This window comes from Syngnathus leptorhynchus, chromosome 10 (assembly GCF_054491065.1).
Source record: "Syngnathus leptorhynchus isolate UIUO chromosome 10, UIUO_Slep, whole genome shotgun sequence".
In the NCBI taxonomy this organism is placed as follows: domain Eukaryota; kingdom Metazoa; phylum Chordata; class Actinopteri; order Syngnathiformes; family Syngnathidae; genus Syngnathus; species Syngnathus leptorhynchus.
In genome coordinates, this window is record NC_141204.1 from 10633243 (window position 1) to 10649863 (window position 16621).

Genomic DNA, 16621 nt, shown 5'->3' on the forward strand with positions numbered 1-16621 from the left:
GAATTCCCAAACAATCGGCTTCAGACTGTCTGGGAAGAATCTTATTCTTGAGACTGAGACTTTGAGCACATTCTTGAGCTGATGTCAAAGAATGTATCTTGCTGCATTACCCGATGCTTTATGACAGTTGGAGGGCGTGGCTCTGAGGCACTATGACCACTTTGTTGACTTAATGGCCACATGAAGGAGAGCATTAAGGTCTTTCAAACGGTACCATTTGACAGGCCATAAAAACATTTTTTTCATAGTTTTTGAAGTGTCGTTGCTGGACAGAGACAAGTGTGTCGTCCATGTCCTCGTGTAACCTGAGCTGCAAAGGAACAACGCTCTATTTTAAAGTCATAACAGAAGTAACGATCCCTCTGGCAAAATGCTGAAAATAAACTCCAACAAAGGATGTGCTCTGCAGCTCTCCTTAAGCCGTCAGTCAGTGTGTCTCCGCAAAGGCCTGTAATTTAGGCTGGCGGGCTAAAGAGTCGCACTCGCTGCTGTTTAAGTCGAGAGATAGCAACTTTTCAAATGCAGTCACCAAAACAATCTTTTACGATACAATTGTTGATACTGTGCAGATTGGTCACAAGAGAAATTGGTCATCATCTTGGTTCATCTGTTGTCGGACCATCGACAAAGTTGTTGCAAAAAATATTGTCGGAGGCCTGAACATACGAGCAAAGATAAGTTTGTTCCTATAACCATCATTGTTCCAAAGCCTTGCGGTGATCAATTAAGGAAAACTCCCAAGTTGTGTTTCTCTCTATTAATCAAATTACAAACCTCTAAGCATTTTTTCAGTGTGACGCAAGGGAAATATTCCCTTTTTGAAGTGAAGCATGTCAGTGGTTCCAGGTTCGGAGTATGTGTTGTAAACGCTGCCCCCTTGGGGTCATTGTCCCAATAAGCGCCCCAGAGGGTGTCATAATTTTCCCGTCTCAGGTCTGGCTTCTCCCACGGCTGGTTTGCATGCCACACATCTGTCGACAGGATGTTTCCCTTTCAGCGTGTTTGAGGTTGTTGCTCATGTTTTCTCTAAAGTTCTTGTCAGTCTGCAGCCGTCTCTGTGATCTATCCGTCCACAAAATATACTTGATGTCCACTCCTTTGTCAGTCTGAGGTTCATCTAGAGCCAGCTTCTTAATTTTAAACACACGATTTGATTATTCATTTTAGAGACGCAGACAAAGTCTGGAATGAAAGACTTACACAAGCTTTAGCAATTGGCAGCCCATTTCATTTGTCGGTAAGGTCTCACAAGATAGATGATAGTGGGTTGCAGTTTCATTGCTATCAGAAAACTTCTGTTTAAGCGTCTGTTCACGCAGTAGCCAACAGTTTTCTTCAGTAATGATCCAGCAAATATCCAGACACCATCTGTTATTAGCGCATTATGCGACTGAGAATTAGCTTGGCTTGAATCAGCTGTGAAATGTAGCTACAGCAAAACGGTCTCAACGTGATCATAAAGTGCGTTGTTGACTGGGCAGCTTGCGAAAGTGTATCGTTTCCTCGATGATGTCTGCTCCCAGTGGCAATAAAGCAGATTTTTGAAAGGAGCCTTCTCACATTCTGCAGATGCATTGAAAATATCACCGTTAATAAGGGGATGTCTGGACAGTTTTTTTTTGTGTGTGTTTTTTTTTTAATACAGCTACCCACATTGAGATCCGCAGATGCTCGTGACCCAGATTCTGACAGACGGCAACAGATCCATCTCAGTCAACGTTGGTTAAGAGACGTCATTAAAACTTCCTGTTCAAATGATTGCGAAACATGAGAATTCTCTTCTGAGGACAGATATGTATTTTAAATCAGCGGAGCCGCCACAATCTGGAAGACTTGCAGATGTGTTGGAGCAACGACAAGCCTCGTTCGCTTTGGTGTTGGGTCCTCGGTCTCCTTCCAGTGCCGCTCGCTCTTCCAATTGCAGTAGACGTGTCAAAGTGGCACTTCATCAAAAACAAACTTCAGTGTCGTATTTTACAACTGATTAAATGGACGTTGTTGCATCAGCTGTGCCTCGAATTGAAATTGTAAGAAGTAGTAATTTGATGTCGGATAAATGTTTGTTGTTTTAAAGATGCGCTCCTACAAGGTTTGGAGCGCAATTTTCTGTTTTCAGTCAGTTGGAGGATTCTAAATGTTTTATTCCAGTCATGTGTCCTCGTGGCGAGTGCAAATATGTCATAACCTAGGGGAATTCTTGAGTTCTCTCTGCTAGCTTGCAAACTAACTATCTGCTAACTTAACCGTCACAACTCTCACGGTAATAGCACATTAATTAAACTAAAAGTGAAACAGAAACATAATGGTGATTTTTTTTTATATCCACTACATGTTAATTGCAAATTCTGATCAATTTCACTTCAGTTATTGTATGATACGTATTCTCTAAAGTCATGCTAAAGTAATTTTCTCTAGCTAGCAAGGTCGAAAATGACTCTAGTCAGGTAACTAACTGACAGGATTGAATATCTTGTCATTTCTTGTACATTTACAAATTGTGGCGTTATGGTACCGCCTACTATACTTACCTCATCTCTTATTTTACAAAAAGGTTACGTGGTTCACGTTTATTAGCAACCAGCTGCAGTTCAACTCACAGGACCGGTCGAGGGAGTTCCTCCATATTCTATTTCGTGCTTGGAAAAAGACTTTCAAGCGCCCAGCTCTTGTAAATTTTTATATTTTGTTTACCCTGGGACCCTTCTTATGTGGTTTATGTTCTTTCCTAACCTGCACTTTCCAAGGTATTCCCAGAATTGTGCCTAGGAATCTGACAGAAAAGAGCAAATGACCCGAACATCATATTAATTACGCCAGTCTTGGCTTCTGAGGACTCTGAAACCAACGCTTGCCCTCTATCCTTCAATTTGTTACAGGGGATTGTTTTCCAATCTTTTGGCTTACAGAGAATGACTTTAATAGCGTTCCTGTAAATGAGCGCTACCAAAAACTAGCCAAACATAACACGAGCGAGAAGGTGCGATCAACCATAAATGCTGCCATGTGAAGACAATCTTGAAGACGGAGGTCGTGCCTTACATGAGCTTATTTATCCTTCTCTGTCCCATTCTAGCCGCCTCTGAGGGGAGAGTCAACGGCGGGGAGGATTTCTTTCAGAAGGTGAGTGTTGAGAGTTGTCCACACTTGTTTGCTTTCTTATCTTTGGGTTTTGTTGTTGCCCGCTGGCAAGTGGAGGGGAGGGGGGACAAATGTCAGGTGTTCTTGTTCCTGATTACAAGTCCAAACAAAACATAAAACGATGGGACTGACACTGACGTTGAATCGCGGCGGGCCACCGCGCTCTGATGCTCGTAACACAGCTGACACAACATCGGGCTTTTTCCCTCACTTATGTAACGGAACACAAAGTACACGTTTGCGTCGTAAACACGTGCGGTAGTTTTCAACGTCGAGGCAGCTCTGCCTCATTGACTTCATCAGTGATTTAGGTAATGTTCTGAAACGTCGAGTATGTGAACATTTTTAGTCAGCAACTCCCTTATCGTTGTTAGACTCATACAATCTTATCAGTTCACAATGAGCATTGATTTAGTGCAGGCGTTCTCAAAGTTTTTACACTAAGAACCACAAAAAAAATGTAATCCTCTTAACACCATCATACTCCAGTGTTGAGACATCTATTTAAAGTTGGACAAAATTTTGGGAGCTGCCGTGAGATGTCAACAAATTATACCAGACCTCAAAAGATTAACTTTGGCCTTGGGTTTTGCCTTTTCATTGGATTTTTGTGGTTAATTTTTGTAACCGTAACACTGCAGTTGTTGAATTGGAACCTTGAGTTGACAGAGAAGTAATCTCTGAAAATTTGAGGTGGAGAATTCCTTGGACTAACTAGAACTGGTTTGGACACGGGCAACTGAGGCCAAACCTGAAATTTCCTGAGAGGAAAAATAGACAGCTTAATCCTGTCATGTTTATTGAGTTTTGCCAAAAATTGAGCAATTTTGTAAGCAAAAAAGGCTATGTCGGAAGTGCATGAACATTTTGACAATAGATTTCAGTGTCTTAGCAGTCGTGTCTGTTTTAAGTATTTGGTATTCGACTTAATGATGCAGAGTGGAGAAGGCAATTTAACACATCCTGGCACACATTTCTCAAGGCAAGTAATGCAAAACAGGCGCGAGTCCTCTCAATGGAATTTTTACCAGTACTCTACATTGTAGGAATGTCTCCACCTCTTCAAAGTTGAAATATCATAAAGCCATTTGGAGAACATTCGCCTGGAGGTGTGTCAACTTTGCCCCTCAAGGTCTCAGCATAGTAGTCAGGGCTCAAGGTTAAATCATCACTTTGAAATTAGCGTGAGTCTGTTTCACTTGGAAGACCGCAAAAGACCATGTTTTCATTCAAGTACAGTCTTCCATTTGTGTGTAATTGACCCTCAGATAGCGTGAGCCGTGTCCCGCTCAAGGCTGGAAAATAAACACGGCTTTGAAATGCGTGATGCTATTGTTGAGCGTAAATGAATGAAGTGCGTGTGTGTGCGATACCTTGATGCTGATGAAAAATGGAAATTGTTGGGTTTGATCACTTCCTGCTGGGCCAGCATGCCTATGTTAGGCTCAGCTAATGACACGCTATCTAGGAACCACTCCTTTTGTTAAAGGTTTCCGGAAGAGTCAGAGGTAGAAACTGGGGAAAGCTGCTCACACAAAAAAATATATATCCACCCCCGCACTTAGTCCCCAGGCCCAATTGCTTGCTCTTACTCACCGTCCACTGGACTTCCTTTGAGCAGGCCGAAAACCTCATGATGTCAACGCAAAACCAACAAGATGACGAGCAAAGACGCAGCCTAGTTGCTCTACTGATGCGTTTGTGTCTTACTAGCTTGAAGTCCATGTGCTAGCATATTAGCCCTTTGTCCTACCCTTGTGACTTAAAAACTAAAAGTATAAATAAATAAATACATTTTAGAAATGCCACGAGCTAATAGCGGACAAATGTCAGCTAATGCACGGTTTCATTCTACAAGTTCTGTGAATTGTCTTGCTAGTGTGGAACAAGAGTGTGCTTGGACTCGAACTTTAAGGCGGATATCAAAGTTTTGGAATAAATGGCCAAACTGCAGGAAAGGTGGGATAATGCTTCAGCAGCAAAATCAAACTAAGCCTTCGCAGCCACAAGTCTTTACATCAGAGGCGTAGCGTCTCGGAAGCGTGTGAAATCGTGGCACATGCCGATACTGCGAAAAAGCTGAGCGGCGAGAAGCCAACAACCACTACAGTATGTTGAGCGCAGGGCTCGGAGGGGATTTGAAGTGAGCCTTGGCCACTTTGGCCCTGAAACCCCTTTCCACTTCGCCGTCCCAACACTTGCGGTTCTGTAAATAAGGCCAGGCGTGATGCTGAAGTGCCAAATCTCAAGCAAGCTTTACGTGTTCCTTTCAGCGGGCAGAAATACAACGCGAGTACACCGGACACAACATTAGGTACCCCTGTGCTCACTTCATTCAGGCTTTCCATTTCCTGTGAAAGACTTCGGCGTATCCTTGTGTGTGTGATGTCAAAGCACTTGGTTAGCCCGGTTATGGCATTTTCCTGCGCATGGTAGCATTAAAGTAACGGACTCTTAAGTATTTTGGTTAAACACTCACTGGGTAATTCGCTTTGCGACTGTGACAAAGTTGAGGCACCAATGTTTAGATACTTTTTGTGATATTTTTATATGGCAGTGCGCTGTCCTTTTCTTACTGACAACATTTAGTTTGTCACGAGAAAGAAAAAGATGATACCGCTGTTGAATTGGCAGTGGAGCCAGTGCGTGATTCAAAGGAACGATGACAATGTCAGAAAGATTTTGAATCCAAAACCTCAACTGGATCGTTTCTGGTGATGCCGCCTCGAGGTCTGCTCCCAATGTCTGTACACTCTTGTGTCCCGCGGCCGCATGCACGCACGCACGCACACACACATTCCAGCTGAAACAACAGCTGCACCATCGCAGGAAACATGCCTCTGCCATGTTGATCGTTGCAGCGCTGTCCTACATGCACGCGTACGGACGTGCACGTGCACAGTCACGTGCATCCAACACATGTGCTGCCTTCCTGTCCGGAACTTTTTATTTTTCATTTTGCTCGCACAGCAGCTGGAAACCTCTAAGAGCCAATCATCGTGTCAAGGCTGTGCAATAGAACCGATCGGCGGGGCCGGCGTTTTCTATTTATTCATTCCGCAAAGGGGCGTCGGCAGAGAAAGGTGAAGCGCTAAAGGTAAACGAACGGCTGTATCGGGAGAGTCGTCCGCCGACCCTTTCATCAAAAATAAACGGCGTCCACCCATTAAAGTCGTGTGTGGTCATGTCAGAAATCAGTCCCATCTGCAAGCCGCCGCCAAGAAAAGCAGCGCCCGACAGGAAATGTCTCTCGCGCTTTCGGAACAAGGAACCTTTTGAAAGACAATCCCAGTGAAGCATAGCTCAGGAAGCTGCAAAACTTCATCTGTGCCGTCTCCACCTTTTGAAATGCACTTTCTCTTGTTCTCCTTAATTCATTCCGGCTGACGTTGACAAGAGGCAGGGTACCTATGTGTCCACCCTTGATTGGTCGCCAATCAATTCTAAGGCACATCAAATAATTCACACGTTGACTGGCTCTTAACATGAAACCTGAAAACAACATAAAGCACCTGCTTGTAGCAGATTCCAAAATGTATTGCATTAATGCGTGTTCTTACTAATTAGGGTAGTCTTGTAAATTTCTTCTAGTTTTAAATGACACACTTTACGACACATGCCATCTGTCATCGTTCTAGAGCGCAGACGAAAAGAACGATGTGCAAAGCAAAAGCGAGAACATTCCAGCGCATGGCCGCTGGCTTCATTTCATGATGAAAAGCTTTATTTAGCTACAGAGGTATTTATTTATTATCCTGCTTGACATGCAGCAGACAACAGTGATGTTGGAGATTAGTGGGCCGGGCCTCGGGCCAGAGTGGAAATCAACCGCTTTTTTTTTTCGGACCCAAATGTTACGAAATGTCGACCTTAACTCATTCACTGTCGGTTAAAAATGAGAACTTTGACTTCTACTATTTAACTTTGGAATCAGTGGAACAGCCGATTAGAATTAGACGGGGGGGAGGGTGGCGAAGTCAAATTGACTCAAATTTGGCTGCAGCGTCAGCCTCACATTTTGCACGAATTGCTGATTACTTTCTATTTTTACTTTTGTTGCTATTGGATGACAACTATTGTAACGTCTGCAGATGTGCAGCTTGATCCAATCGCTTCAAAAGAGGAAATAATGCCACATGCTTTATATTGAAAACCCCCCCAAAAAATCATCTGTTGTGCAAATAAGGATTTCAAAGCAAAGCAGAAAGTTTGTTGTGAATTAATTTTATCATCGCTTTCCGAGCGAGTGGCGTCTTCTCGGACGCGTTTGAAATGACGCCACTCGCAGCTGACCATCGAAGACGCGCTGGGAAGGACAAGCTGTCAGGATGCGTTAGATGCGACGCCTCCCAGACCGGGCGTCTCCCTCAAGAGCTGTCATTGAAGCACTTCCCATTTTCATTTGGGCCCCCAAACGCCCCCCGCTTAAGGACAGTGGCTGTTTTCCATTTTGGCGTGAGAAGTGCTCAAATATTCTGAAAGTTTTTGCAGTAATGTTTTCTACCAGCCAACACGAGTCCAAACACAATATCCCAATTAATAACAAATTAAGAAAATTAATCTACCAGTTGTCCATGCAGCTCTCGCAACTGACGTTTTTTCCCTGCGCTGCCCCCTGCTGTTGACTAAAATGAACGTCACAGTGCTAACTTGTTGAAAACTGGTGACTGAATCTACTCAAATCTTATTCTACAAATTGAATAGTAATCAAAATGCGGCGTTGAAGCCACGGTGAATGTTTTCAACTTGAGTTCCATTCCTGGAGCGCTGTTGCCAATCTCGTCAGCTAATCTTGACAGGGTGCACTTTTAAATGACAACACGGCACTCGTTTCCTCTTGCTGCAGACCGCTGAGGAATATTAAGTAGTTTGCAACGGTGCTCCGGTGTCAGACATGAGAGCGCTTGAGACAAATTCTTGCCTTTTTCACCCCAAAGGTGCCGGAAAGTATGAAAACAAAGATGGAGAGTATATCGTCTTATTTTCAACATTCAGCTCTGAAATAGGAGGAGTTCAAGTATCTTGGGTTCTTCACGAGTGAGGGCAGGATGGAGCGCGAGATCGACAGGCGGATGGATCGGTGCAGCGTCGGCAGTAATGTGGACTCTGTACCGGTCTGTCGTGGTGAAGAGAGAGCTGAGCCAAAAGGCAATGCTCTCGGTTTACCGGTCAATCTATGCTCCTACCCTCACCTATGGTCACGAGCTATGGGTCGTGACCGAAAGAACGAGATCCAGGATACAAGCGGCCGAAATGAGTTTCCTCCGCAGGGTGTCCGGGCTCTCCCTTAGAGATAAGGTGAGAAGCTCAGTCATCCGGGAGAGACTCAGAGTAGAGCCGCTGCTCCTCCACGTTGAGAGGAGCCAGATGAGGTGGCTCGGGCATCTCATCAGGATGCCTCCTGGACACCTCCCTGGGGAGGTGTTCTGGGCATGTTCCACCGGAAAGAGACCCCGGGGACGACCCAGGACGCGCTGGAGAGACTATGTCTCTCAACTGGCCTGGGAATGCCTTGGGATCCCCCGGGATGAGCTGGATGAAGTGGCTGGGGAGAGGGAAGTCTGGGACTCCCTCCTAAAGCTTCTGCCCCTGCGACCCGACCCCGCATAAGCGGAAGGAGATGGATGGGCTCTGAAATATTTTTCTCCAAGCAAAGTGAGAAATTTGAAATTTGTTTTCTTCACGTGGGCGCATGTGCTCCCGGTTACTACGACAGGACCAGATTGGCATTCTTCGTATGTGGACAATCAAAATTTGGCGAATTTTCTTCTGCACTTATACCGGCCTACTTATTTGAACTGGATTTGATAACAGCACCATTAATTTTTCCTCTTTGACCCAATTTATTCATGTTAATTGTGTTTCAGATTATGGACGATACACAAACACAGATCGCCTGGCCTTCCAAGCTGAAGATCGGAGCAAAGTCGAAAAAAGGTGAGAACTCTTTCACTTCTCATGTTGGATGCTCCCTGCCATACCAAATTTGTCCTCACAATGCCTGAACCCCTTAATTTTTCCGTCATTTGATCAGTTGGGATTGCGTTTTTTGGACACTATTGATAATCTGGATCCAGTCGAGTTGTCACTAAATTCATTCGTCACTTGTTCCAGTGCTTTGTTACAATTAAAACATGATGGCGCTCATTAGGAGCTCGTCCAGCAGTCGTGTCAGGTTCAATACCGAGTTGTAGCCACGCCCACTTTGTTGTCCACGGGAGAATTGCCCACGCGAGTCCTCAAACCAGATGTGCAATCCAGCGGCATTATGTAACTTCCCCACTCGCCCGCCATCGGAGATATTCTGCAAAATGACGCAAGTCGCCGTCATCAGCATTGCGTGTGCTAAATCGACAACATTTTGATCGTCGAGTGTTTTCCATAGTAGCGTCATCATTTTTATTTTATTTTATCCCCTCCCAAAAAATGTTGGACATTGTCTTTCGGTTACGAGCACATGTGTTCTTGGAAGGAGACATGTGAGAAACTGACTAACCGCACGTTTTTAACAAGCAGCTCTCAAGGGCAGAATAAAGGGCTCGTGATCGCATCATCTGCTCGTTGAAAAAGAGCATCAGCAAAAAGAAGAAAAGTGTCCAAGGAAAACAAATATAAAAAAAAAAAAAAAAGCAGTAAAGCGTTTCTTATCACAAAAGACCGTCATTGGATTTTGCACCAGAGGTGTAATCCATATCTTCTCATATCCACTAGTGTATTGCTTAATGTGTTAGCGGGCCTATGTCAAGCAGATATTTTTTTGAAAAATGAATGCCAAGATTTCATATTCTCCTTCAGCTTGTAACAATTTGTAGCAAGGCAACATGTTGACACAGACTTGCAAAACAAAAGCACTGCGCTGCTTTGTTGACATGGAAATGGGCATCATTTGTAGCCTACAAGAACTTCATAAAGTGGTCACCTCAAACATCCCAAAAAGTTACACAAAACTGAGTTTAGCTCAGCACATCGTGTTTTACACTTTCTGTTTAACAATAATAATAGTTACCATTTTATTTTTTTTGTCTGACATTCATGAATAAAGAAAATAATACTCCCACCGTGACGCAGCCCTCCCTTTTCCAGATCAGTTGACCAGCATTGGTTCTAACGCCACACAAAATTTACACTTCACTAAAATAAAGCCCATAGTTTGGTGCACTAAAAATCATGTTCTCTACCTTTGTCAAAACCAAATTTTTGCACGTCACAAAAGGTTGTGTGTCACAAAAGGTTGTGTCTGAGACTCACCCATGACGTGCGGCAGCATGTTATTTTTGCTCTTCCTATTCAAAAGGCGGCGAGACGCTTTTCCCGTAACTTTGCATCAGTGTCGTCTTTCATGCCGAGTCTGGAAAGACTTTTGAAGCCGGCGGGTCGGTGGCAGATGTTTGTCACCCAAGAGCGAAAGTTCTGCTCCATCAAAATGTGAGCTGGCCTTCTTGGTTTTATTACCTTCGGGCTGAGCGGCTCCGCCACCTGCACGGCCACGATAAGGTTCCCCTCATCATGTGCGTGCGGGCGTCCACTGATTGAATGCTCCAAGGAATCGGGGGGGGAAAAAAACTCCCACAAAGTCTGCCCTCTGGATGTTTTGCAGAAGTCCATTCTTGATAAGGCTGAATGACATTTTATAATGTGTTCCAAAATGTTCTAATCTATTTTATCTTTTGAAACACAAATGCAATGGGAAACAATTTATTGACTAGGATACACAAAATAGTCAACTGAGAACGCTGGCAAGCATCTGATTTAAGCCACAGCTCACCCCCAGACGCTCACGCGTAGACTAACTGGCCACCTGAGGTGTTCAACAAGCTGACATTAAACTACAACTTAAATGTAACATCAAACTTAATTAGTTTTGACACGTTTGAGTCAGAATTTGTAATGCAGACTAGCAAATGCTGTAAACATTTTTGGAACACCCTCGATTGCTTCTTATGAAATTTGGGATTAACATGAAGACATATCTGTCGCTATAAAAGACAACGGCACTCACTTTCTGTTTCCAGTAGCAAGCTACGGGTCAAAGAGGTTCTTTCTTTGTGTGACTGAAAGCTCTCACCTTTTGCAGCCTGAAGCTCTGCTCTTATTTTTGTTTGTTTTTGTAGCTGTTGCGTGTGCCAAATTAAGCTGTTAGCTGCACATTTTTTAACCCCTAAAAAAAAGACTACGCCACACTTTGCTGAAAAAATGTGGGGGTGTTCTACATCACAACTGCAAGCCGACTAATGTTTGCCAGATGTGCGCTGCAGGTTAGAGTGGGGACACTGGAAGCGCGCCCTCTAACGCTTGAATTGTGTATTACAAGAGGTTATTCCAAGTTTTGTAAAGCAGGAATGTGAAAGTTTTTTCTGCTTTTTTCTTTTTTTCATCATGTTATTTTCTAGCTCTCTGTTGTTTCCATACACTTCAAAATTCCGTCGTCATCACAAATTATTCTGCCCCGCCCAGGATTTTTTTTCTCCCCACCAGAAAAGTGTAAACATGCACTCGAGAGGTCCACAAAATGTGGGGCGACATTGAAACAATAATTGGGATTGAGCGAGGCTTCTCTGAAGGCCATACTGTAAATCTGAGATACTTCAAGTGCTCTGTGTGTGTGTATAAGGGAGGGGAGGGGGGGATTCCTGGAAAGGGGGCCTTAGCGGACTTCCTCCAATGTGTGTAGTACACGTGTGTGTGTTGGGTGTGTGTGTGTTTGACTCCACAGGGGTCTCAAAAAATTTAAGCATTTGTGGCTATTGCTATGTGAGCTAAAAGTGGTTCAGGGAAATATCATTTTAATACATCTCAGTTCACAATGTCCAGTGTTGAAAAAGAAAAAAAAAAAGAAGCTAAAATCAAGCATTCTTTCCCGTGTGTCGGTTGAGGATGGTGATAAGCACCACAGGATGTTTTGTGTCGTCTTTTTAGGCTAAAATGCGAGGCGCAAAGCAATAATTCTCAGCCCATCCGTCCCGGAATGACGGCTGGATCGGCTGAGTGAAATTCCGCAGAGTCGTGGCTGAGACCCTGCCGCAGCCTCCCGCCGTCACGCCCACTTTCTCGCATGCCGCCGCGGTTGCTCGCAGACTCAAAATCAAGCGTGCTCTTATCAAAAGCAGCAATTACCCTGGCAGAGATTTTCGGGCGCACTGTGATTTGTCAACGCTGGCAGACGCGCTCGACCCCGAACGGCCATGTTGTGTTGACGTTGTCACCTTTTGTCCTGATTGGCCCTCTTCTCTCTGCAGATCCACACATCAAAGTGTGCGGCAAGAGGGAAAATGTGAGGGACGCCAAAGAGAGAATTATGTCGGTGCTCGATACAAAGGTATAAAAAAGTGGTTTCTTTTCATTGATGTGATAATGGTGACATTAATGTAAGAGGTGGATGAAGTCGTGTAAATCCCCATTGAAGAAGTCCCAGGAACTAAATTCACCCCTCATCAGATATGCTGCTCTTCTGTTAGTGGCTTCATCACCATGGCAACAGCACAATCGCATCACCTGGGCAACTGCGCTGTGGCACCCCCTGGGGGCAGCCAATGAAGCGTGCACTTTGAACAGCCGAGCGGGACAATTTTTAATTCGGTGGTCACTTCATTAGGTACACTTGTCGTGTAGTATGACCACTGTCGGGCAGTCAGCCTCTAAAAGGGCATGATGCAAGTTATTGTGAAAACGATTGCCATTGACGGCTGTACTTTTGGATATCGCCAGAGTAACAGGGTGACGCTGAAGATGGACGTTTCGCACACCGAGCACTCGCACGTGATCGGTAAAGGTGGCAACAACATCAAGCGGGTGATGGAGGAGACGGGCTGCCACATCCACTTCCCCGACTCCAACAGGAACAACCAGGCGGAGAAAAGCAACCAGGTACGTTCGTAGCGACGGATGGCCACCGCACTAAAAATATTTACTTTTGATCGACCCGGCCGCAACATTGCCACATAAATTTGTTTGGACTCGAAAGTCATCGTGAAACTGCTTGCTCAGCACTTTTTTTTTTCCTGCTGCCCGCATAATTATGTGTTTTGGTGCTTGGTCATTGACCTAAATTCCGTTACAGTATGTAGATATAAACAGCAAAATTTTTGTTCTTCTTAAAACCACGCATCTTCCCAATGAACGCCGATGTCCAAGGTTAGTTAATGGCTTCCTCGTACTCACTCACAAACAGAAACGGCCTCAATTGTAATGTAACCTTTTTTTCCATTGCTAGCATAAAAAGCCAACAAAATGATCTTCCTTTTCAATGCTGTTCTTTGGTGGTATCGTTTGAACTTTCATACTAAGCCCTTCATTTTGCTGCCTTTGAAGGATTTCGATTGGTCTGATAAGGCTCGGAGGGGAATGAGGATAAGAGTAAAAAAAAAAAAAAAAACTAAGCTAATCCTTTTGTGTCCCAATTTGCATGATTGCTGGAGTGCGCTCTCGCAGCACTAGAATTAAGTCTGACTTCATCTGAGCTTGCTTTGGTCTTTGCCTCGTTTCCAATTTTTTGATTCTTCACGACAGGTGTCTATCGCGGGGCAGCCAGGAGGGGTGGAGGCAGCTCGAGTTAAAATCAGGGTAAGTCGGAACACTTCATCATGCGTCAACACTTCCTGTATTGGCTACACTTATTAGTTCTGGAAACACTTCCAGAAATTTGATTTGAGGAGGTCCATCTAGTATATATATTTTCTTTAAACTCACTTGGGTCAGAGCGCTCTGAGCTAAGTGCTCGTTTTTGGTTTCACACATTCCAATTTCTTGCTCGCACAGCTCAAGACTCTTCATCTGTTTTCTCTCAATTTCCCGCCATTCTGACTCAGCTCTTTTTTTTGTTTGTTTTAGAAGGAGACATTGGGTTGTTTTCTCCACAAGTTCAATTTGTGACATGCTTTTGTTAAAATACGGCAAGGAGTCAATCATTTGAGTGCTATTTAAGATTAACTTTTGTTACCATGACGACTGAGGCTCCGGAGTAGCAAGTGTTTTAATTTTTCGTAATTTTTTTGGGGTGAAGTACGTTTCGCTATCTGAAGTATGGAATGAATAAATCTGCTTTGACTTGCCTTAATCACACACACAAACACACACAGAATAAAATCCTATTTGAAACTAATGTTGTTAGGTAATGTTGGTAGCTAAAACAGTTTTGCGATTTTGGTTTCACAGCAGGGACATCATACGTCATATGTTTTCTGTTTTAGATTGTGCTAAATTGCAGAAGGCCTCATTCCTTAAAAAAAAAAAAAAAGAAAGAAAAATAATGTTCCAAAAGGCATGACTTGTCGGTTAACTTTTGAACGTGTTTCACCAAGGTGATCATGAACGGTACACGCCGCACCAAAACTAACAAAGCTCTGCATGCGATGAGAGGTTTGAAGTGCGGCATATTTGTGCGCCGTCTGCTCAAACACGGCAAGCTTCATCTGGCCGTACCTCGGCGAGCTTAACGGCTGTTTGCATAAGCAACAAAAAGTCCCAAAAACTGTTCATCCAAAGAACAGCACGTCAGCGGAAGAGAAGCGAGGGAGGAGCTTTTTTTTTTTTTTCTTTTAACATTCAAACGTGCATTTGGACTGTCGCGTGTTGGACTGTTTGAACCGGTTGTTGTCTTTTGTACGAGTAACAAGTGTGCTGTTGTGGTGGTGACTCGTCAGGGGGGCTCGCGTGCCAAACCTGAACAGACGTGATGAAAGCCAGCTTTACCTCACAGATATTTACATTTGCCATCTTTTCCAACCAGCGCTTTCAACTTGTAACTGAACTCCACATACTGGTTTTGAAGTAAAGCTGAGGTCAGCTCCAACTTTAAAAGTTGTCCTTTTCTTCCTTGATTGCTCGAGTCCGGCCGTACTTTCTTTTGTTCTGACCTAAATTTCTCGATCCCTCAGAGAGCAAGTGTGGAAGCGTGATACAAAACTAAGGCCAAGCACATATGGGACTGATCAGTGGAGGCATTTCTTTGGTCCAAGCATTTCATGCCGCTTGCCCTCGGCTGGAAGCCAAACCCATCGTGGCGCACTGCCCGACAGCCAGTGTTTGGACAACTCTGTCGATGTGTGTGTGCGTGTCCATAGTCTGCGCTTTCTGTGTGTGTAGCTGCATGCATAAGTTAACATGGAGTGAGGTCGCACCGTTCATCTTGTTGGATCGCTGATATTTTGCCACTGCTGCTGAGGTTACGATCAGTGATCAGAAACCCTTGTAGGAGAACCAACTGCCCCAATTTGTCACAACCTCAATACACATGTATACATTTTCACAACCTAGAACAGTTCTCTGGTGTCCGTAATTGGTCATCAAAAAGAAAGGTGATATGAATTAAAAACCTGCCTCTGTATTTTCACTCAGTTTTCACAGATCTGTCGTTACTCATTGCAGGAGCTGCTCCCTCTCGTGCTGTCTTTCGAGCTCCCGGCCATCATGCAGTCGGACCCGAGCTCGCCGAGCGTGCAGGCCATCTCGCAGACGTACAACCTCGTCGTGTCCTTCAAACCGCCCACGCGGCTCTACAGGGCCACCGGCGTGGTGCGCGGCTCCCAAAACAACGCCGTCAAGGTGAGGCGTGACCGACATTTTGTGATGGGCTGGCTCGGTGTCATTTCAGTGGTGAACGGTCCAGAAATTAATTACACTAATGATCGAAGTCACTCTGTATCACAAACTATGTTGTGGACCCCAAGCTTCAACTCACAGACCCTTAAAGGTCAGGGGACCCCTAGATTGAGAACCACTGGTTGAAGGGATCTTCTCACTGTATGCAGCCATATTATGTCCTCTTTGCCCGTTTCTATGGCAAGCCGTAAGTTTCTTAGCTGAGCCCACCAACACTGTCAGGATGGCTGCCTTTTTCCCGCACAAGCCGCTTCATTACTTCTCAGCACCCCGCAGCCAAGAGAGTGCTGAGAGATGTTTCGGTGGCGTGAACTCAGCTGCGGGGGCGGCGCAACTTTTTCGCTTAGCCTGCTCGTAGATGCGGCGAGAGAAGCGTCTCGCTCGCTCTGTCTCTCTCGTGCGTATACTTCTTCAACTGGCAAGCGAGCCAAGTCTCTCGAGGAGTTTTCCCGTCTCTCCTGCCAATAAATCATGCCCGGTAACTCCACAGCCGAGCTCATGTTGCTTTGCGTTTCCAAGCCTCTGAGTATATTATTTTGTCATTTGCGCCCGCACTTTTGCGTGAGCTCAATCAACTGCGTATGTTTAGTAAATGTGTTACAAAGCGTCTCGGCGTGTTTGTGGCTAGGTCAGAGCGGGTGAGGAAGCCGAACGAAGGCCGACCCGATTAGTGGAATGCGTGAGCACCGCCATTGTGCGCTGCTGAGAGACCCCGGGAATACCTCGGAAGATTGCCAAAGCTGCCGCGGTGTGTGAGGATGCCCTCCCCCCTTTGCGCTATGGGCAAGGCGTGCTTTACAAGGCCAAGTGATAGTTGGTCTCCTCTACTCGTTGACAGACGCATTTTCCAAAGACGTATTTTCTCAAGGATATGGGCTGTTTTACA

The 16621-nt window shown here is 44.8% G+C and overlaps 1 protein-coding gene across 1 annotated transcript in view; it reads left to right on the forward strand.

The window, feature by feature from the left end:
- Positions 1–16621, forward strand: part of LOC147050378 (protein bicaudal C homolog 1-A-like) — a 32892-nt gene that overhangs the window by 5448 nt on the left and 10823 nt on the right. Inside the window, exons 2-7 of the mRNA XM_085922497.1 lie at positions 3074–3120; positions 9006–9075; positions 12375–12454; positions 12844–13002; positions 13645–13698; positions 15502–15678. Of these exons, the coding sequence (XP_085778623.1) occupies positions 3074–3120; positions 9006–9075; positions 12375–12454; positions 12844–13002; positions 13645–13698; positions 15502–15678 (587 nt within the window). The remainder of the gene's footprint in view (positions 1–3073; positions 3121–9005; positions 9076–12374; positions 12455–12843; positions 13003–13644; positions 13699–15501; positions 15679–16621) is intronic.